Here is a 19,030-nt window from a genome sequence, read left to right as displayed (position 1 = left end):
ACAACAAAATGTGTAAGCAGTAGCGCGTACTTCTCAAGCGTTATTGAGAAAATAGTAAGACACTTTCGGTCGTCAAATATATACCCGTGCGTGGCCATTTTTACCACGAAGCGGCGGCAGCCGAGTGGTTAGCGTTCAAGCCACGTAATCACTTGTTCGAGTCACGTTCGTCAGTTTTTTTTATTTTCAACACAGTCATTTTCTTTACTGTTTACATTTAATTGATATAATGGGAAAAATACGTGTAATCGGATGAACTTTTATTAAATTTACAATGTTATTTGGCAGTCTACAAATTTTTAGTATCACGAATAATAAAATATTCATAACTATCGACTGGTAAACGACCAAACGCATAAAGTGATAATGAAAATGTATGCTTGTCCGTGTCTTCAAATATTGTTCGTATTTAATCGAAAGCGAACGAGAAATTGCTTCTCGTGAAGACGCTATTAAAATACAGTCGATACTGCATGACCAATTATCAGCGCCGATATTTAAGGAAATGCTGCATTATGCATGGTTTGCTTCCAAATTAACGTCAGAGAGGTTTTTGAAAATGTTAACGATGTTTCTTTTTCCACGGGAAACCTCAAAAGACCTTGCGTATGCGGAAACATAGCATTTATTCAATGCAGCTGGTGCCGTTTAACTTTATGTTTTCCATGTTTTTACGAAAAATACCATCCTGTAACTTGTGCTCGTAATGTCGAATGCGACGATTAATTGTACATCTTTCGAAAGCCGTCTGTGCCGGTCAAAACTTGGAGGTAACAAGTCGGTCGGGCTCCTTCCAGGTATAAGGGATTTATCAAATCACGGACAAGCATACATTTTCAGTATCACTTTATGCGTTTGGTCGTTTACTAGTCGATAGTTATGAATATTACATTATTCGTGATACTAAAAATTTGCCGCGCGTGATTAGCCGAGCGGTCTGGGGCGCTGCAGTCATGGACTGTGCGGCTGGTCCCGGCGGAGGTTCAAGTCCTCCCTCGGGCATGGGTGTGTGTGTTTGTCCTTAGGATAATTTAGGTTAAATAGTGTGTAAGGTTAGGGACTGATGACCTTAGCAGTTAAGTCCCATACGATTTCACACACATTTGAACTAAAAATTTGTAGACGTTGTAAATTGAATAAAAGTTCATCCGATTACACGTATTTTCCCATTATATCAATTCTAATATAAATAGTAAAGAAAATGACTGTGTTAGAAATAAAAAAACTGACGAACTGGACTCGATCCAGCGATTACGTGGCTTGAAAGCTAACCACTCGCTTGCCGCTGCTTCATGTTAAAAATTGCCATGCACAGCTATATATTCGACGACCGAAATTATCTTGCGATTTTCTCAATAACGCTTGAGAAGTGCGCGCTACTGCTCACACATCTTGTTGTCCTCATGGAGTACTACGAGTGTACGAAGTTTGCAGTAAATCCGTGTTCCAAACGCCGTGATCTCCCCTTGTGAGTCAAGAGTGTACCGAAAGTATTAAATTTGGACCTAGACGACTGCAAAACTATGAACTGGTCAGATGAGTCCCGATTTCACTTGGTAAGAGCTGATGATAGATTTCAAGAGTGGCCCATACCCCACGAAGCCATGCACTCAAGTTGTCAACAAGGCACTGTGCAAGTTGCTGATGGCTCCAAAATGGTGTGGGCTGCGTTTATGTGGAATGGACCGGGTTCTCCAGTCCAACAGCACCGATCATTGGTTGGAAATGGCTATTTGGAGACCATTTGCAGGCATTCAACGATGGAATTTTTATGGATGACAGTCATCTAGCCGCATTTGTTCGCGATTGATTTGAAGAACGTTCTGAACAATTCGAGGGACATGAATCCCATCGAACATTTATGGGACATAATAAAGAGGTCAACTTCCGCACAAAATCCGGTACCCGTAACACTTACGTAACTAAGGACGGCTGTAGAGGCAGCATGGCTGAATATTTCTGCACGGGACTTTCAACGACTTGTTCAGTCCATGCCACGACGAGCGGCTACACTACGTCGAGCAAATGGAGGTTCGACACGATATTAGGAGGTAGCCGATGACTTTTGCCACGTCAGGGAAAACTGGCCGCAACAGTATTCCATGATTTCGGCGACGGGAATCTACCCGGTCTTGCAGCGTGAGGTCTGAATTTGGCGAGCGGAAGTTGGCAGCACCGCAGCAGCGTCTGCGCGCAACTCCTTTTAACAGGCGGCAGTGGCGGACCGGACGGCTGTCAGTGGGCGACGCGAGGCAACGGCGACGGTGCTCCGCCATCGGCGATGGCTGGAGAGGCGCGGGCCGCCGATGCTGACGGCGACGAGTGAGTAATTACATGCACGTAGCTGGTATAAATAACTAAGCCGCTGTCAATCTCATTCAGACCCTTCTGGATCTAAAATAATTATCTGGGGAGGGGCTGCATCAACATATTGCATTTCTAACGGAGGCAGAAGATGTATTGAAGAATTCACTCCCAATCTAATCAGTCTGTTCCCTGAGGATGGCGGGAGCAACACAGCCGAAACATCTGTTATTGTAGTTCAAATGGCTCTGAGTACTATGGCACTTAACTTCTGAGGTCATCAGTCCCCTAGAACTTAGAACTACTTACACCTAACTAACCTAAGGACATCACACACATCCATGCCCGAGGCAGGATTCGAACCTGCGACCGCAGCGGTCGCGCGGTTCCAGACTGCAGCGCCTAGAACTGCTCGGCCACTCCGGCCGATGTTGTAGTATTTTAAGTATTTTATAAGATGATGTGGCAGTGCACCCAGAAAAAATTTAGTAAGAAAGTAACTGGCTGTACATAACGGCGGTTTAAGGCTGCGCGAGCGACAGCATTAAATAAATGTGGGCCAATACGTACTCTTACATTGTAATAGATTATAACATGCATAATATGTGAAGGTAACGTCCATTAAAACTGTGTTTCACTACTTTAAGCCTAACAGAACCCATAATTCTTGACTGAACTGCTATCCGAGGAAATAATCAACATTACTCATGACACTAAAACGACCCGTCGTAGTCGACTCTTATTAGCTCCATTCACATAGCAAGAAAAACGTTTACTAACAATAAGACTCTCCAACGTGAAACTGAAATAAAATTTCTGCACAAGTTCCTACTTAGGACGTATTAGTGACAAGAGTGATCTTAGCCTTGTTTTCAGTAAATGGAAAGATAAGCCGCTGCGCCTGTCTCATACATGTTGCTCACCAGATGGTAGAGTTTTGTCATGACTGGCTCTCCCAAGGCCATCAGTAGTTCTAATGGAATGTTGTCTACTCCCGGGGCCTTGTTTCGACTCAGGTCTTTCAGTGCTCTGTCAAACTCTTCACGCAGTATCTTATTTCCCATTTCATCTTCATCTACATCCTCTTCCATTTCCATAATATTGTCCTCAAGTACATCGCCCTTGTATAAACCCTCTATATACTCCTTCCAGTAAAGCTGCATGTCCTCGGGAAAAATTACGGCTGTAGTTTCCCCTTGCTTTCAGCCGTTCGCAGTACGAGCACAGCAAGGCCGTTTTGGTTAATGTTACAAGGCCAGATCAGTCAATCATCCAGACTGTTGCCCCTGCAACTACTGAAAAGGCTGCTGCCCCTCTTCAGGAACCACACGTTTGTCTGGCCTCTCAACAAATACCCCTCCGTTGTGGTTGCACCTACGGTACGGCCATATGTATCGCTGAGGCACGCAAGCCTCCCCACCAACGGCAAGGTCCATGGTTCATGGGGGGATCGTAGAGTCTGCCTCATTATTAAACTCAAATTTATTGACATGTGAGCCTAATAACCCCAATGTCTCTGAAGAGGCTTCTGTAAGATATTCTGTAGTCGATTTTACGCAATGTTTCTAGTGCATGTTTCGGTAGAATAAATGTATTTTTGACCGTATCTCCTTTGCCCCGCATTACGCTATGGGTACAGATCGATTGAAAACGTGTAATGTACGCTAGCAATACCGTGTAACAACGAATGTTTAAATTTAACCATGTGGCGTGCCGCCTCGGTTTATTATCCATCTGGATTTATGAACAAACCAAGCCGTGTTTTACGTGATTTTTCCTGAAACCGGGCTGACTGTTTGAGAGACACGTGTGTTCTTTGAGAGAGACTTCTGTTCCTCGAGGACCATCATAAGGTTTGTGGTTCGACTATCATCCAATACGCGACAACAGTCTGTCGTCAGCGATATTGATTTGTTCTTTTGTGCATCCTATCTTTTACTTTTTTCGTAAACTGGTCTCTGCGGCACGTCGCTCACACAGTTTCGTTACTGGGTCAATATAGCGGGCGTATGGTCCTTTTCAAGCTATCAGCGAACCTAATCGTCCTAGGAATTGGTAAGCGAAATTTAAAATCTCTCTAGGGAATTTAGTAACAATACGTGTTTGGGACTACAGACAGTAGAGATACTCCGATATTGCTGACTTAAATAACTATCGATGCTTTTGTTTCTAGAAAAATGGCGTCGGTATCAATAACAAACATTCGATAATATCATAGTATCGTACAAATATAAGAGTATTTGTATCGGAAATATCGAATGGTGTTGGGAAAAACAATAACCTCTTGCTATTAATTTAATGAGAATAAAAATTTAATCAGTATTTACACAGCACGCAGTAAAGACAAGTACACTAGTAAAAATTACATTGCATAGTATACAGTTTATCATAAATATATTAGATTTCAGCAGCGTATACCAGAAACATTATGTATGCTCGCACTACGCCATAAAAGTCATCTAGTAATAATGTAACACTCGAGTTGGTGCACGAAAATATACAACAGACCCGTATTTTGCCTTGTATTCAAAATCAGTGCTTATGTCTTATTAAAGCATGTTATAATTGAATGGTTTTGTCAGTAATGATTCACTGTAACAATGCAACGTACAGATAGCATAAAATCGACGCTAAGGGCTATATTTTTTATGCGTTTGCAATTTTTGTCCTTTGATCCTTACGTTTGTGTTTCATTTTACATTCAAGTTGGTTTATAAAAACGTAGCATGAACTCCACATTTCATCTTGTGTTCTAAATTAGGGCTTTTGCGTGCAAGAAAGCTTAACGATACGTACCCAATCAATACTAGATTGAAAGACATTTTGTTAAAGACAGTCTCAACTTACGTTTTCTTCAGACTCAATATTTTATTTTGCCGATTCAGTCCAACGCGATCCGGAGCTTCAATTCCAGTCTCAATGACTACACAAACTTTTTTTTGTCGTTACATCTGCTTCAACTTTTAGTTTCAGCTAACCACGACGTTGTATAATTTAAAGTGTAAATGCAAATGTGGAAATTTTTCATCGATGCAGAAGATTAACATTTCGCGCCCAAATGAAGCCTATAAACTGAAGCAGACGTCACGCCTAAAAACGTTATTGTAGCCTTTGAGAATAAAGTTGTAACTTCGAAACACGTCGCATCAAACCAAAAGAATAAAATATTGCAGCCGAAGAAATCATATTATTTAAAAAAATTTACGTAACGTAGTACTTTGCTTTGATGTCAGTATTGATACTTTTGCTCCGATATTATACAGGTTTTTTCACCATTTCGTATGTTGGCATCGATGCCAAATATCGCAACTAAACTACTATAGGAACTCTATAGAGTCTGATAGAGGAAATAGTGTTTCGTTAAAGGTCGCTTCCTCTCCATTTGCGTGCACGTGCGGACCGGGGAAAAGTAATCATGAAAAGATAAGCTTATTAGCCGCTCGTCTTATACAAAATAAGAAGAAAAACAATGGAAGACAAAGTTGTTGAATATTCTCTGTAGTTGTGAGTACGTGCGTCTGACCACAAAATATGTTAAGTTTCTCGTGAAGAAGAGGCGATTTATCCATACAGCGTCCGCAGCTCGTGGCCTCGCGGTCGTGTTCTCGCTTCCCGAGCACGGGGTCCCGGGTTCGATTCCCGGCGGGGCCAGGGATTTTCACCTGCCTCGAGAGGAGTGGGTGGGTGTGTTGTCCTCATCATTCATGAAAGTGGCGAGTTTGGACTGAGCAAAGGTTGGGCATTTGTACGGGCGCTGATAACGAACCAAACGTCGTCATTTATCCATACAGCACATGTTACGGAACCCGGGTTGGTTGCCTGCATCGCCCAACCTATTTTTACGGGATAACATTTATCACTAGCGGTTCTGAATTAAAAACAGTGCTTTTTAGGATTATCTGTGTACGGTTGGGCAGTATTTTCAAAATAATGGAAATAATAACTCACTGACACAAAATTGTGTGTAATTCCGAATGTTTGAAGAATAAACTGTATTTTTTTAAACCAAATTGCCAGTATTACGAATTGGTACAAGAGTTTTATTTACAGGTGTCCGCAGCCTGTAGCTGAGTGGTCAGTGCGACAGAATGTCAATCCTAAAAGCCCGGGTTCGATTACTGGCTGGGTCGGAGATTTTCTCCTCTCAGGGACTGGGTGTTATCATCATTCCATCCCCATATACGCGCAAGTCGCCGAAGTGGCGTCAAATCGAAATACTTGCACCTGGCGAACGGTCTACCCGACGGGAGGCTCTAGTCACACGACATTAACATTTTTATTTACAGGTTCTTGTCCACTATGTTACGCTGTGCAGCAGTTGTCGAGCGAGATGCTTTCCTCTACATTTTTAACAAATCTTCGGCAAAAATCGATACACTCTCACCAAACGGTCTCTCGCGACGTTTTATTATTTGGCACAGAACTACGGAGAGTGTCGAGAAATTCTGTTGTGTCTCAAATTCTAACACTTATCAGTGAATAATGCGACACATTTTCCTCTTTAGTGTGATCTGAAATAAGAAATCAATTCTGAGGCATTCTGCACAAGTGAGCTGCTGCAACGGCGGGCAAATGAGTGGCCTGCGTGCCGATAATATTAGCGATGCTAAAAATCTAGAGCAGACTTAAAGAAGAATATAATAATTCCAATCCCAAAGAAAGCAGGTGTTGACAGATGTGAAAATTACCGAACTATCAGTTTAATAAGTCACAGCTGCAAAATACTAACGCGAATTCTTTACAGACGAATGGAAAAACTGGTAGAAGCGGACCTCGGGGAAGATCAGTTTGGATTCCGTAGAAATGTTGGATCACGTGAGGCAATACTAACCTTACGACTTATCTTAGAAGAAAGATTAAGAAAAGGCAAACCTACGTTTCTAGCAATTGTAGACTTAGAGAAAGCTTTTGACAACGTTAACTGGAATACTCTCTTTCAAATTCTGAAGGTGGCAGGGGTAAAATACAGGGAGCGAAAGGCTATTTACAATTTGTACAGAAACCAGATGGCAGTTATAAGAGTCGAGGGGCATGAAAGGGAAGCAGTGGTTGGGAAAGGAGTGAGACAGGGTTGTAGCCTCTCCCCGATGTTATTCAATCTGTATATTGAGCAAGCAGTAAAGGAAACAAAAGAAAAATTCGGAGTAGGTATTAAAATTCATGCAGAAGAAGTAAAAACTTTGAGGTTCGCCGATGACATTGTAATTCTGTCAGAGACAGCAAAGGACTTGGAAGAGCAGTTGAACGGAATGGACAGTGTCTTGAAAGGAGGATATAAGATGAACATCAACAAAAGCAAAACGAGGATAATGGAATGTAGTCGAATTAAGTCTAGTGATGCTGAGGGGATTAGATTAGGAAATGAGACACTTAAAGTAGTAAAGGAGTTTTGCTATTTAGGGATGGTCGAAGTAGAGAGGATATAAAATGTAGACCGGCAATGGCAAAGAAATCGTTTCTGAAGAAGAGAAATTTGTTAACATCGAGTATAGATTTTAGTGTCAGGAAGTCGTTTCTGAAAGTATTTGTATGGAGTGTAGCCATGTATGGAAGTGAAACATGGACGATAACCAGTTTGGACAAGAAGAGAATAGAAGCTTTCGAAATGTGGTGCTACAGAAGAATGCTGAAGATAAGGTGGGTAGATCACGTAACTAATGAAGAGGTATTGAATAGGATTGGGGAGAAGAGAAGTTTGTGGCACAACTTGACTAGAAGAAGGGATCGGTTGGTAGGACATGTTTTGAGGCATCAAGGGATCACAAATTTAGCATTGGAGGGCAGCGTGGAGGGTAAAAATCGTAGAGGGAGACCAAGAGATGAATACACTAAGCAGATTCAGAAGGATGTAGGTTGCAGTGGGTACTGGGAGATGAAGAAGCTTGCACAGGATAGAGTAGCATGGAGAGCTGCATCAAACCAGTCTCAGGACTGAAGACCACAACAACAACAACATGTCAATAAATTTGAGTTTAATAATGAGGTAGACTCCACGATCAATAGTGAAACTCACAGCCACGATAGTATAGTTTGGCACACGAAAAACCGGCCCCCAGTACAGACTGCTTGCCAATTAAGCAAGAAATGTTGCCCACCACGAGCAGATACAACAGCAAACAGACAAACATGTAAGAATTAGATAGTAAAGAAATAACAAATAACCTAATGCAGAGGTCTATATTTATTGAATTGGTCTTGTCTTTTACATTGTATTAGGTGCTGAAAATGATCTCCTTTTTCTTCAATACACTTTTGAGAGGGCCCTAATATGATAATATACACTTTGCGCAACTCTGCCTCATCAGTTTTCAAAATTTCATTACTGTACTGATTTTGTTCTTCAGGTCTCCTAACGTTACTGAGTTATTTGCATACACTTTTCCTTTAGATTGTCCCACAGATAAAAGTGAGAAGTGGTTAGGTACCGCGAATAAGCGGCCAAACTCCTTAACTGACAGTCGTTTCTTCTGTGAATCTTTCATGAATTCGAGAGATTGACTCACGTGAAGTGTGACAGATCGCCCCATCCACTATACGTACGTTCATGGAGGGTCAATGTGCGTAAAATTCCACTAAGATTCACATACACACAGCAGTGCTTACTGTGGTTTCAAAAAATATGGCGCCATCAATTTAACTTGTTGACACAGCACCCCACGTTTCCCTTTTTTTTCACCGTGAAGAGGTTCCTCATTAATAGTATAGGGATTGTTTATTGACCAGTATCTGCTGTTCTGGGAATTCACATGTCCTGTCAGATGGACACAGGCTTCATCACTCATAAGATTCAGCAGCGGATCCAACATTCCACATTCAGTTGTTTGACATAGCCAAATACAGTAATTCACACGTTTTACCTTATCTTCCTCCGCCTCTAAATTTTTATTCTTTGGTGCTTTCTGGAAGTTTTACGTTTTTGAATATCTACGCATTTCTTCTGCCGCTATTAAAGCCATTACAATGTAACGTCGTTGGCGCATGCAAAATCCTGCGGAACAGGTATTCCCTGAAGTTGTTTTAATGCACATACCTGATATTAGTAAATGTGAGTAAATTATTTTTCAAGACTTTCCGAAGTAAAAAAAATTTCTCATCGAAATAATAACACTACATTTTGCTTGTTTGTGTATAAAATTTGATTCAATTGCTCTGCAGAAAGTTGGTCTTCTCTAACTATATTTACCTTACTGCATTTTCTTATACGCACCTCCGCCCTTTAAATACCTTACGCACCATAATATTGCAAAAATAAAACTACACAATTATACATCAGCCTTTTTATGGCTTATTTCGTTTTGGAGAGTTGGCAAGACTGCCAGGTAGCGGTAGTATAGTAGGCTGTATGCCTGCGTCCAGAGTGACAGCACTATAAACAAACCTTCTGTTGTACCACTCGCGAACTGGAACTTGGCGCGCTGTGAGTGGCCCTTGCGGTGAGGGGGAGAGCGAGGGTTTCGTGCGGGGCGAAGTAAGGTGTGCGATATGGAACATCAAGTAGGCACCACGAACCACTGTTTTCGATTTTCCACGAAACAGTAATGTGCACGATGGAGGTAATGATTAGTTAAATACTTCATGTTATCGAAACGGAGAGTTTCAATCGACACGTCAGATAACCGCCCCACCATTCATTTTAGAAACAATCGCGAAGATAATAGCGCAACAATACACTCCTCAGCGACTGCACAGCTCAGCGACAATACAGTCTAACTCCAGCGAATAGTACGCAGTACAGTTGTCAAAGCCGGCCGCGGTGGTCTCGCGGTTCTAGGCGCGCAGTCCGGAGCCGCGCGACTGCTACGGTCGCAGGTTCGAATCCTGCCTCGGGCATGGATGTGTGTGATGTCCTTAGGTTAGTTAGGTTTAAGTAGTTCTAAGTTCTAGGGGACTGATGACCACAGCTGTTAAGTCCCATAGTGCTCAGAGCCAGCCACAGTTGTCAAAGTAAGGCATGGCGCGAAGTCTCCGATCGCTGCTGGGTGCTACCAATCAGATGTAGGAAGTCGACGCCCCAAGTTACGCTTAGTACGCTCTGTGTGACGATGCTACGCCAGAAGCGTAACTGTTAAGTGCTACAAGAAACCATGTGCACCGATTCGGATGAAGGGACCGTCTGTAGTGTGAAAGTGGAAAGGAAGTAGACCTTAATTGTACTATACGGCCCCAAGCGACAGACGTCTTATTACTGCAGTTGAGGAGCATGGGACGTAGTGGACTGTTGTGAGACGAAAACGCTTCTGACAACAATGGAGCGCCAATGAGAAGCGGTTCTACAACTGTGCATAGCTTTTCCACAACAGAAAGACAAAACCAGACAAGAATTTCAGTTTATTATTTTTTATACAAACTGTATTGTATGTTTTTATACTTCGGATCTGTTACCACCTTAGAACGAGGCATCATGAACCTGGCCAGAGCGGCACAAGTGCACCATAGCTACTTGCTGTGGCGATTTGTGGCTGAAAAAATTCGTAAGGCAGTCAGTCAGCCTGAGTAGTTACAACTGTGACTGAGTAAATAAGAGAATTTGTAATAGATAAAAACCACTAAAAACTTTTTTCTATTGCCCAAATAAAAGAACATGGACTCTTTTTGTTGTCATCAATATAAGAAGCTTCAGGAGATCCAAAAATTAAATAGATAGAATATCACGAAGAAGAAATTGTAAGAAGTGGTGTTAAATTAAATGTTCTTATGAGTTGAAAGATATGAACTGCAAATAGAATCTTCTAATAGATTGCAAAAGTGCAGGAAAACAGTAATTCTTTTCTAATGAGGGCGTTTGAAAGGAAAGATTTAGTGTGGCATGCTCAGTAAGCAAGTCTCAGTTACCCAGAGATAACGACCAAGGAAAATACCAGCAACCATTTGTAATTAAAAAAATTAAAATTATTTTACCAACGCACATGTAATTAACTTCGAAAGCTAAAGCCACTTGAGAACAAGCATAATGGACGCTTTTGACCTGAATGGGTAGGAAAGTTTTCAGTTTGATATATTCCACTGAAAGTACAGTTGCAAGATCTACACACACACACACACGTACACATATTCAGAACTTGATTGGCCCGAGTGAAGTACGCATACACTCGCTTTAACGGTCAGCTTTTCAGTAGCGAAGCCCAGCCGAGTCACATTGAGGGATTACGACAGGGAACGTGAGTCGGCAGCCACTACGTGGTAAACTTAGAGCAATATAGTCTATAGTAGGCAGTATAATCCAGCCCCTATTGAGAACACTCCACACGCCACTGTTACACGATCTTCGCGTGCAGTTCGATCGCCGATGGAATGAAGAGGAGGACGAGTTCAACTGGCAGACGTTGCAGTCGTACGAAATACGCTTCGATCGCATCACGCTTCCTGCGCCCGTTTTCTACCTTATTCTTCTCTTCGCTGTCCAATGATTTGGATGTTTTTGCTTACTGCCGTTAAGTTAAGAAAATAGGTAAAATTCATCTAAATATTCTGTTTATGAGAAGGTTGTGCGGAAATTTAGACTGTTAATAAAACAATGGAGTAGTTGAAGCAAATTTATTAGAAATACAACTACACCTTTGTATTAGTTCTCCCCGTAGTCATCATTCAGATTTTTTGCATTTCACGTATCTTATGTAGGAAGGCAGAAACCATCTCTCTGGCTGCAGAAAGTTTTTTTTTTTTTTTTTATTGAAACGACGACTGATTTCACGTCAATTTAGGCACGTCCTCAGGTGACCTGAACAAGTTTTAGAAAGGAAGTATTTCACAAGTTTTTTACACTGCCATAGTAAATATTGTTATATGGATTAGTATAGCCCTGTACATTACGTATTTACATAAATTGTGTATACAACACTAATTTACGCTTCCTGAAGCCTCCCTCGTCGTTCACGTCACTGACAAATTAAAACCCACTAGAAGCATTCGTCTAAGTGTTAAAAATGGGGTGTGCCCAAAAACAACATGAAACGAGTATTTAGGGAGGAGAGAATAAAATAGGCTCTGCAAAGTGAGCGAAAATATATATCAAACACTAATAAAAACATAATACAAGGTATATCAGAAAGAATCATCCGATTTGGCACGTCTATATTTCTGAAACTAATAATCATATACGATGAATTTTGTTTTTTGACGAACGGGAAACTCAAAAAGATGTTTTTCTTGCCTTTTCATAGGTGTTCAATATGCCCCCCTTGGGATACACGGCATATGTCTGTCTGGTATTCAAATTGTTACCACACTGCAGCGTGCATGTCTGAGTTACAGCTTCCACAGCTGCTGTTATGCGATGTCTCAGATTCATTGTTGTTGGTAACGGAGAGACATAAACAGAGAGTCTTTTATAAACCCCCATCACATACAGTCAGGTCTGATGACCTTGGAGGCGAGTAATGTAAGGATGAATCATTTGGTCCAGTGCAACCGATCCATCGATCAATAATACTTTGATTTAAAAATTCCCGCACTTGCAGATGCCAGACGCTGTAGCGAGCCTCCTGAGAGCTCACAACATACTACTTTATGTTCGTTACCATTTAATAATAGGATCGGAACATATGCGGCCCTGCGTGCCGCCCCACAATGTCAGTATTGGCTCTTGAGCAAAGTTAATGACCACAGGTTAAAAATGTACATTCTTTATTTTCCGATCGTTTGTCTTATTTCCTGGGCGTCAGAGTCGACAGATTTCTCCTCATTCGTTTTGTATCAGTGGTATGAAGGATGAGATAAATAATTTTGTTGGAAGCAGTTGACATTTCAAGTAGCATAGAACGCCAAATGCATTATATTATACACACTGATCCATCAGGAGTGGTAAACGTTTTGCTGAAACTTTGCACATCAAAACGAAGGTTGTGGATGTCGTGAATATGCAGTAAACTGAGTACGCAACATGTAAGCGAGATTCTGTAAAATAAGGTGAGGCGCCCTGGGTTTTGGAAACGAGCGAGGAGGGTCAGCGGCTAAGAGACTGGTCCCGTAGTCCACAGCTGAAAACAGATGTTTACGTGGCCAAACTGATTGAGATTCCCCAACCAGACGAATGCTGCGATGGTTCCTTAGACAATTTGAAGGTCGAATTTTTGCTGCATCTTTTGCAACTGAGAGATCAACACCAAACCCTTTCTTCCTCCACTCTTAGGTTTTGATGTACTGCGTGCAACCATGTTGAAGTTTGGAGCTGCATTCGACATCAGCTAATGTTCCTATAGAAGTATAAGAAATTAGTGCGTGAATATTCAGTAAAAATGCCTTCCGGTAAAGTTTGACAACCATTACGCAGTATGGACAACTGAATGTTGAAGATGAAAGAGCAAAATGAAATATGAAAGCAGTATAGCTAAAATTTGTCCCTCACACTAGTAAGATTTGGAAATCAACAGCACAACAAAAAGTGTTTGAACCCTGAACTTTTGGTGAATTAAATGTTTGCAAACAGGGCGTTCCCTGTATAGACAAGAGTCAAAAATGGTGGAAATTTGTGGTAAAGTCTTATGGGACCAAACTGCTGAAGTCATCGGTCCCTCAGCTTACACACTATTTAACCTAACATAAACTAATTTACACTAAGGACGATAAACACATCCATGCCCGAGGGAGGACTCGAACCTCCGACGGGGGGAAGCCGCACGGACCGTGACAAGACGCCCGAGACCACGCGGCTACACCGCGCGGCAGGCGAGAGTCAATTGTCCTTTGTGCTGAGCTGTTGAAAGTGGGCAACTTCGAAGAGTCGCAACCAGATGTGGCTTACATAGACTGTTTAAATCGCTAAAGGGTCCCAGCGATTCATCTTTGGAAATATCGTGCTCTATCTGTGCACACATTACGTACGAAATAAAACATTTTAGTTATCTTCATTTGCGTAAACATATTATTACTTCCATAGTCACCATGATTTGGTTCAAATGGCTCTGAGCACTATGGGACTTAACTTCTGAGGTCATCAGTCCCCTAGAACTTAGAACTACTTAAACGTAACTAACCTAAGGACATCACACACATCCATGCCCGAAGCTGGAGAAAAGTGTGTGCATAGTTTGACCCGCACAGCCTGACTCTTGAGCAAAAACGTGTGTCGCGACTTCACTCGAAAGAAAAAGCGGAAAATTTTTCTTGGAAAAAATCATCAAGGGTGGTGAGGTTTGGTATTGTCAATACGAAACTACCACAAAATTACAAACTGCGGAATGGATCTCTGGTGGTTTGCCAAGATCAAAGGCGGAGTAAATGCGACGCACAACTTGAAAGAAGGACTTTTCTGACAGCTTAACGTGTCATACAGCCAAGTGGAGGGAGACTATGCAGAACAGCTGACGGTCGAAACCATCATCGTAACTTTTCTCTATGTTTTATTAATTCAAAAAATGGTTCAAATGGCTCTGAGCACTATGGGACTTAACTTAAGAGGTCGTCAGTCCCCTATAACTTAGAACTCCTTAAACCTAACAAACCTAAGGACATCACACACATCCATGCCCGTGGCAGGATTCGAACCTGCGACCGTAGCGGTCGCGTGGTTCCAGACTGTAGCGTCTAGAACCGCTCGGCCACTCCGTCCGGCTTTATTAATTCAGCATCGAAACTTTTTGAACTGGCAGAGTAGGTGTATCTTTAAAGGCTGAAGATTCGGCTGTCACGCGTGACTCAAAGTCTAAGGAAGGTTCTTAGCTACTGCTATTTCGGGCTGCTACGAGTCAAGTATGAACAACTGTTTAGTGTACATTATATATGACTGTGTAGTACAGGGGTCTGTAATTAAAGTGTGTAGAGTGTAGTGCGTTTCTGTCGATGACGGCCATTATGGAGAAGAGGGAAATGGTGAACATGGTGCCTGCTCTCCGACAGGACCCAAACGGCTGCCTAGATTAACCACTACAATCGATAGACGGGTTACCATTCACCTCACTCCCTAATGTTTATAGAGGGATCTGGAATTTAAAGCATTTCGCAGAAACAGGGGGAAAGTCCCCTACTACTCGAATACTGTACCTGCGATAAATCACTGGAAACAGTAAGAACCACGAAATATTTAGGAGTAACTGATCGGAGCAAATTAAAGTGGAACGATTACATAAAACTAGCTGTACCAAAAACCAGATGCCGGGCTGAGGTTCATCAGTAAAACCTTAAGGAACTGTAATTTACAATATAAGCTGCTTACAGTTACCTAATTCAGAAATCGGAATATGCGTTCAGTGTAGGCTCAAAATATTCTTCTATGTTAAGTTTGCAGTGACAAAAATTTCTAGGTCGTCAGGGCTCCACTGCGTTAATATGGCAGATGGCAACTCTTGCTTGTGCCTGTCAGCATGGGTAGGTTTCCGACTAACTGTGTATTCCACGATTCCATCAGTCCTTCTGTAGATCACTGCATCCAAATAAAAGGAAGTTTCTTATCACTTTCAATCGCTGTCAATAAACTTAATGCTAGAATGAAGAAAATTAAAACATTCGAGAAACCGGTTCACGGGATCTACTCCACGTGTCCAGATCATAAACGTATTTTCAAAAACAGGTAGGTTTCAAAGTTGTATTCCTTGGTGCACAAAGCAAAAGTCCTTCAGGAACAAGTTTGCAAGTGAGGTGAGAATGTGCTTCCCACAACCAGTCAATAGTACTGTTCCTTTTGTTCTTTATTGTTGTTTCATCCCCCTCGCGCCGTATGGCCGAAAGGTGAGCTCTCTGCGGTTTAAACATTCCACTCTTCTTTCAAATAATTTGAAAATACTTAGATCAGTACATATAAAAAGATGAAACAGTTACATTTGATTTTACAGTTATTAAATAGATGATTTTCGCGAATGATATTCAAAAATATCACAGCTGACGTTTTTTTCTCGTTTTCAAAGGAGAAGGATCTCAGAAGAAGCTCTGCACGTTCACGGAAATTGATAGGTGGATTGAATTGCAGGGAGAAGGGAAGAAGATGCATGGGGGAGGAGACCTCGTGTGTCGTACGCTACTAGGAGAGGTTTGTTTCTTTGGAAGAAGATGTGATGTTTTTGCAAGTGTAGTTGTATTTGGATGCGTCGGTATATGCGCGGCAGCGTAAGACGTATCGAAATTAGAGAGGAAACGATGCGGTTGTTGGACAAGAATTTCCTTTTAGTGTAGGATACACAGGGGTGTTTATTTATGTGCGAAGTGGAGCGAGAGTTTGAGAAGACTGTAAGGAATCTACCTTGGAGGGAGGTAAATATATCCAGAAAGGGAGCCAGAGTGCATGGTATTCCAGGATTTGGAGGGTGTAATACAACTTGGGTAACACTGATATCCCAGAAACACTACCATAGAGGAGGATAGTTCGGATTAGTGTTTTTAACATGGGAAGGGTAGTGGAGGGTTTCGAACTCTACGGGTGGCCGTTTAAAAGTTTTAGTCTACTATAGGCTTTTGCTGCAAGGCTTTCCATACTACAAGGTGGGAAAAATTGAACTGGCCAGGAAAAGACTACTATTTTATGCACCTTAAGGTGTCATCTTTTAAAGTCTTGTTTCATAGAGAGAGAAACGTTTCTCCTGCTGTTTCTACTTCTGTTTCCAGAGTCAGGAAGTTGGACTTTACGGTAGACAACCAGTGCATTGCGTTAAGGCTAAAACTGACACAGCATCTGCTGCATGCATCTTATTCTTTCAATGGCCTATACAATGCTCATAAAAAAATAAAATAAAAAACTAGAGACGACGCGCCTACGCGGAGTGTATGAACAGTAAATCTAACTGCGACAAGGATGCTGTTGGAGGCAGTAAACTGGCCATTTTCCAGTAAGGTCGAGAGGGAATCTCTGTCTAGAAATGTGTAGTTTTCAGCGCTTTGGGCCTTCGAAATTTGAGATGGAGTCCAATCTTCTAATTGCGTTTGCTATCCTGATTAGTTATGCAACTCATTCATCATCAGTGTAATGAGGACGTAGGGACTGCGCCTGTAGAACGCCTAATATGTTGAGCAGGAACCTGATCATTTTTCAACACGCAGCCTATTTTAGGAAATGTGCAGGAGTGCTGTTTATTAGGCGCAGTCCATGCATTCACTTAACACTGTTGGTTACTAGGTTGAGTAACTATTTGAGTAAAAATCCAAAGAAGCTTTGACGCCGCCGTTGTCAATGCTAGAATCGTCAGAACCTGAACCACGCATTTCCAGCAGGTGTTCCCTCTTGTAAAATGCCGTCCGTACAGCATATCAGGCACTGTAGTTTATTTTTTTAATGTACCTTACGTAGCCCCGTCGTCTGTGGTTCGTATCACTTCGGCGAAACTGCATCAGTGATTTATTCGAGGACGTTTAAATATTGTCATCCTGATTTTACGATCCGGCGGCTAACCAGACAAGGCTGGCTATCCTGTCTTTAGTCTGATTTGATCCTGTTCTACGCGCTACAGTTTGGAACCGCGCGACCGCTACGGCCGCAAGTTCGAATCCAGCTTCGGGCATGGATGTGTGTGATGTCCTTAGGTTAGTTACGTTTAAGTAGTTCTAAGTTCTAGGGGACTGATGACATCAGAAGTTAAGTCCTATAGTGCTCAGAGCCATGTGAACCATTTTTGATCCTGTTCTCGATACCTTCCTATTTTCTCTTAATTTCTTCGTTTCTGCGTAACAGGTGGATTTAACTTCCCTCATAACCTGTTTCACAAATTCCAATGTCTACCCAACAACTTTCGTCATATTCATCTCCTTCCTGTACCATTCTAGGAAGTTCCACTAACCTCTGTCTCTTGTTGGTAGGCATTTCCTGCAGACTTTTTTTCTTTCCTATTCTTCATTTCGTACGTGATTTACGCAGTTAATTTTTAAAATTCTCCTGATGTACGGCAACTTTTGATATTTCTAGTTCCTTATTCCTTGTTTTTCTCGCGTTTCACATGCATTCTGTGCTGCGCTCGGGAAGATCTTCCTTAATACCACGTCGATGATTAACACATTAGCTGAAAGAAATTTTCTTCTCGTGCTTCAGTCGATCGATATTTCCTTTACTGTGGTCACCTTTCAAAGTCTTTTTTCATAGAGAGGAAAAAAATTCCTCATGCTGTTTCTACTTCTGAGTGTTTATAGCTGTGGGAAGTTGGTTTGTTTCTGTAGCGTTTTCCGTAACTTTCACTAACGCTTTAACTATCTTTAAACCATACTCTCTGCTAAATGGAACTTCTCTGACTACACTAGTAAAATTTGACAGGCGTGAGCCATTTGCACCAGTTGTTTATTTCCATGTAAACACGCACCTGATCCGTTTCGAAACATGCCAATATTCCTTGAAGTTGTGGCTTGTTTATCTGGATATGTGTGGAAAGTTCCTATGGGACCAAACTGCTGAGGTCATCGGTCCTTAGGTTTACACGCTACTTAATCTAACGTAAACTAACTTACGATAAGGACCACACGCAGACACACGCACCCATGCCCGAGGGAGGACTCGAAACTCCGACAGGAAAGCCGCGCGAACCGTGGCAAGGCGCGCGAGACCGCACGGCTACCCCGCGCAGCGCATGTTAATTCTCAATTGTTAGTAAAATTATATCAATCATCTTATTTTTATGTATCTGTGTGAAATTGAACAAATTACAGTTTACGTTTTTTTCGCTTAAATTTACTGAGGCACATTCGATGGCCTGAATTACAAACACATATTCACTTGAATGCAGTATTTCTAACTTACATTTTGTGCTATTTACTTCCAGGCTTCAAACAGTTCTGTTGTTTGCGCTTTCTAGCTCAAGTATGTTTTATTACTTACACG

The 19,030-nt window shown here is 41.8% G+C and overlaps 1 protein-coding gene across 3 annotated transcripts in view; it reads left to right on the top strand.

Moving 5' to 3' along the window:
• The first annotated feature begins 2,252 nt into the window (after positions 1-2,252).
• LOC124607148 (protein SERAC1) overlaps positions 2,253-19,030 on the top strand; it is a 131,409-nt gene continuing 114,631 nt past the window's right edge. For all 3 annotated transcript variants that reach the window (XR_006978784.1, XR_006978782.1, XM_047139361.1), the window contains exon 1: positions 2,253-2,322. Coding sequence is in view for 1 of the 3 variants with exons in the window: in XM_047139361.1 (XP_046995317.1) it covers positions 2,282-2,322 (41 nt within the window). In the remaining 2 variants the exon portion in view is untranslated. The remainder of the gene's footprint in view (positions 2,323-19,030) is intronic.

Source organism: Schistocerca americana, chromosome 1, assembly GCF_021461395.2.
Source record: "Schistocerca americana isolate TAMUIC-IGC-003095 chromosome 1, iqSchAmer2.1, whole genome shotgun sequence".
Taxonomy (NCBI): domain Eukaryota; kingdom Metazoa; phylum Arthropoda; class Insecta; order Orthoptera; family Acrididae; genus Schistocerca; species Schistocerca americana.
Note: the sequence above shows the minus strand (reverse complement) of the source record. Positions and strands in the feature narration are given on the sequence as shown.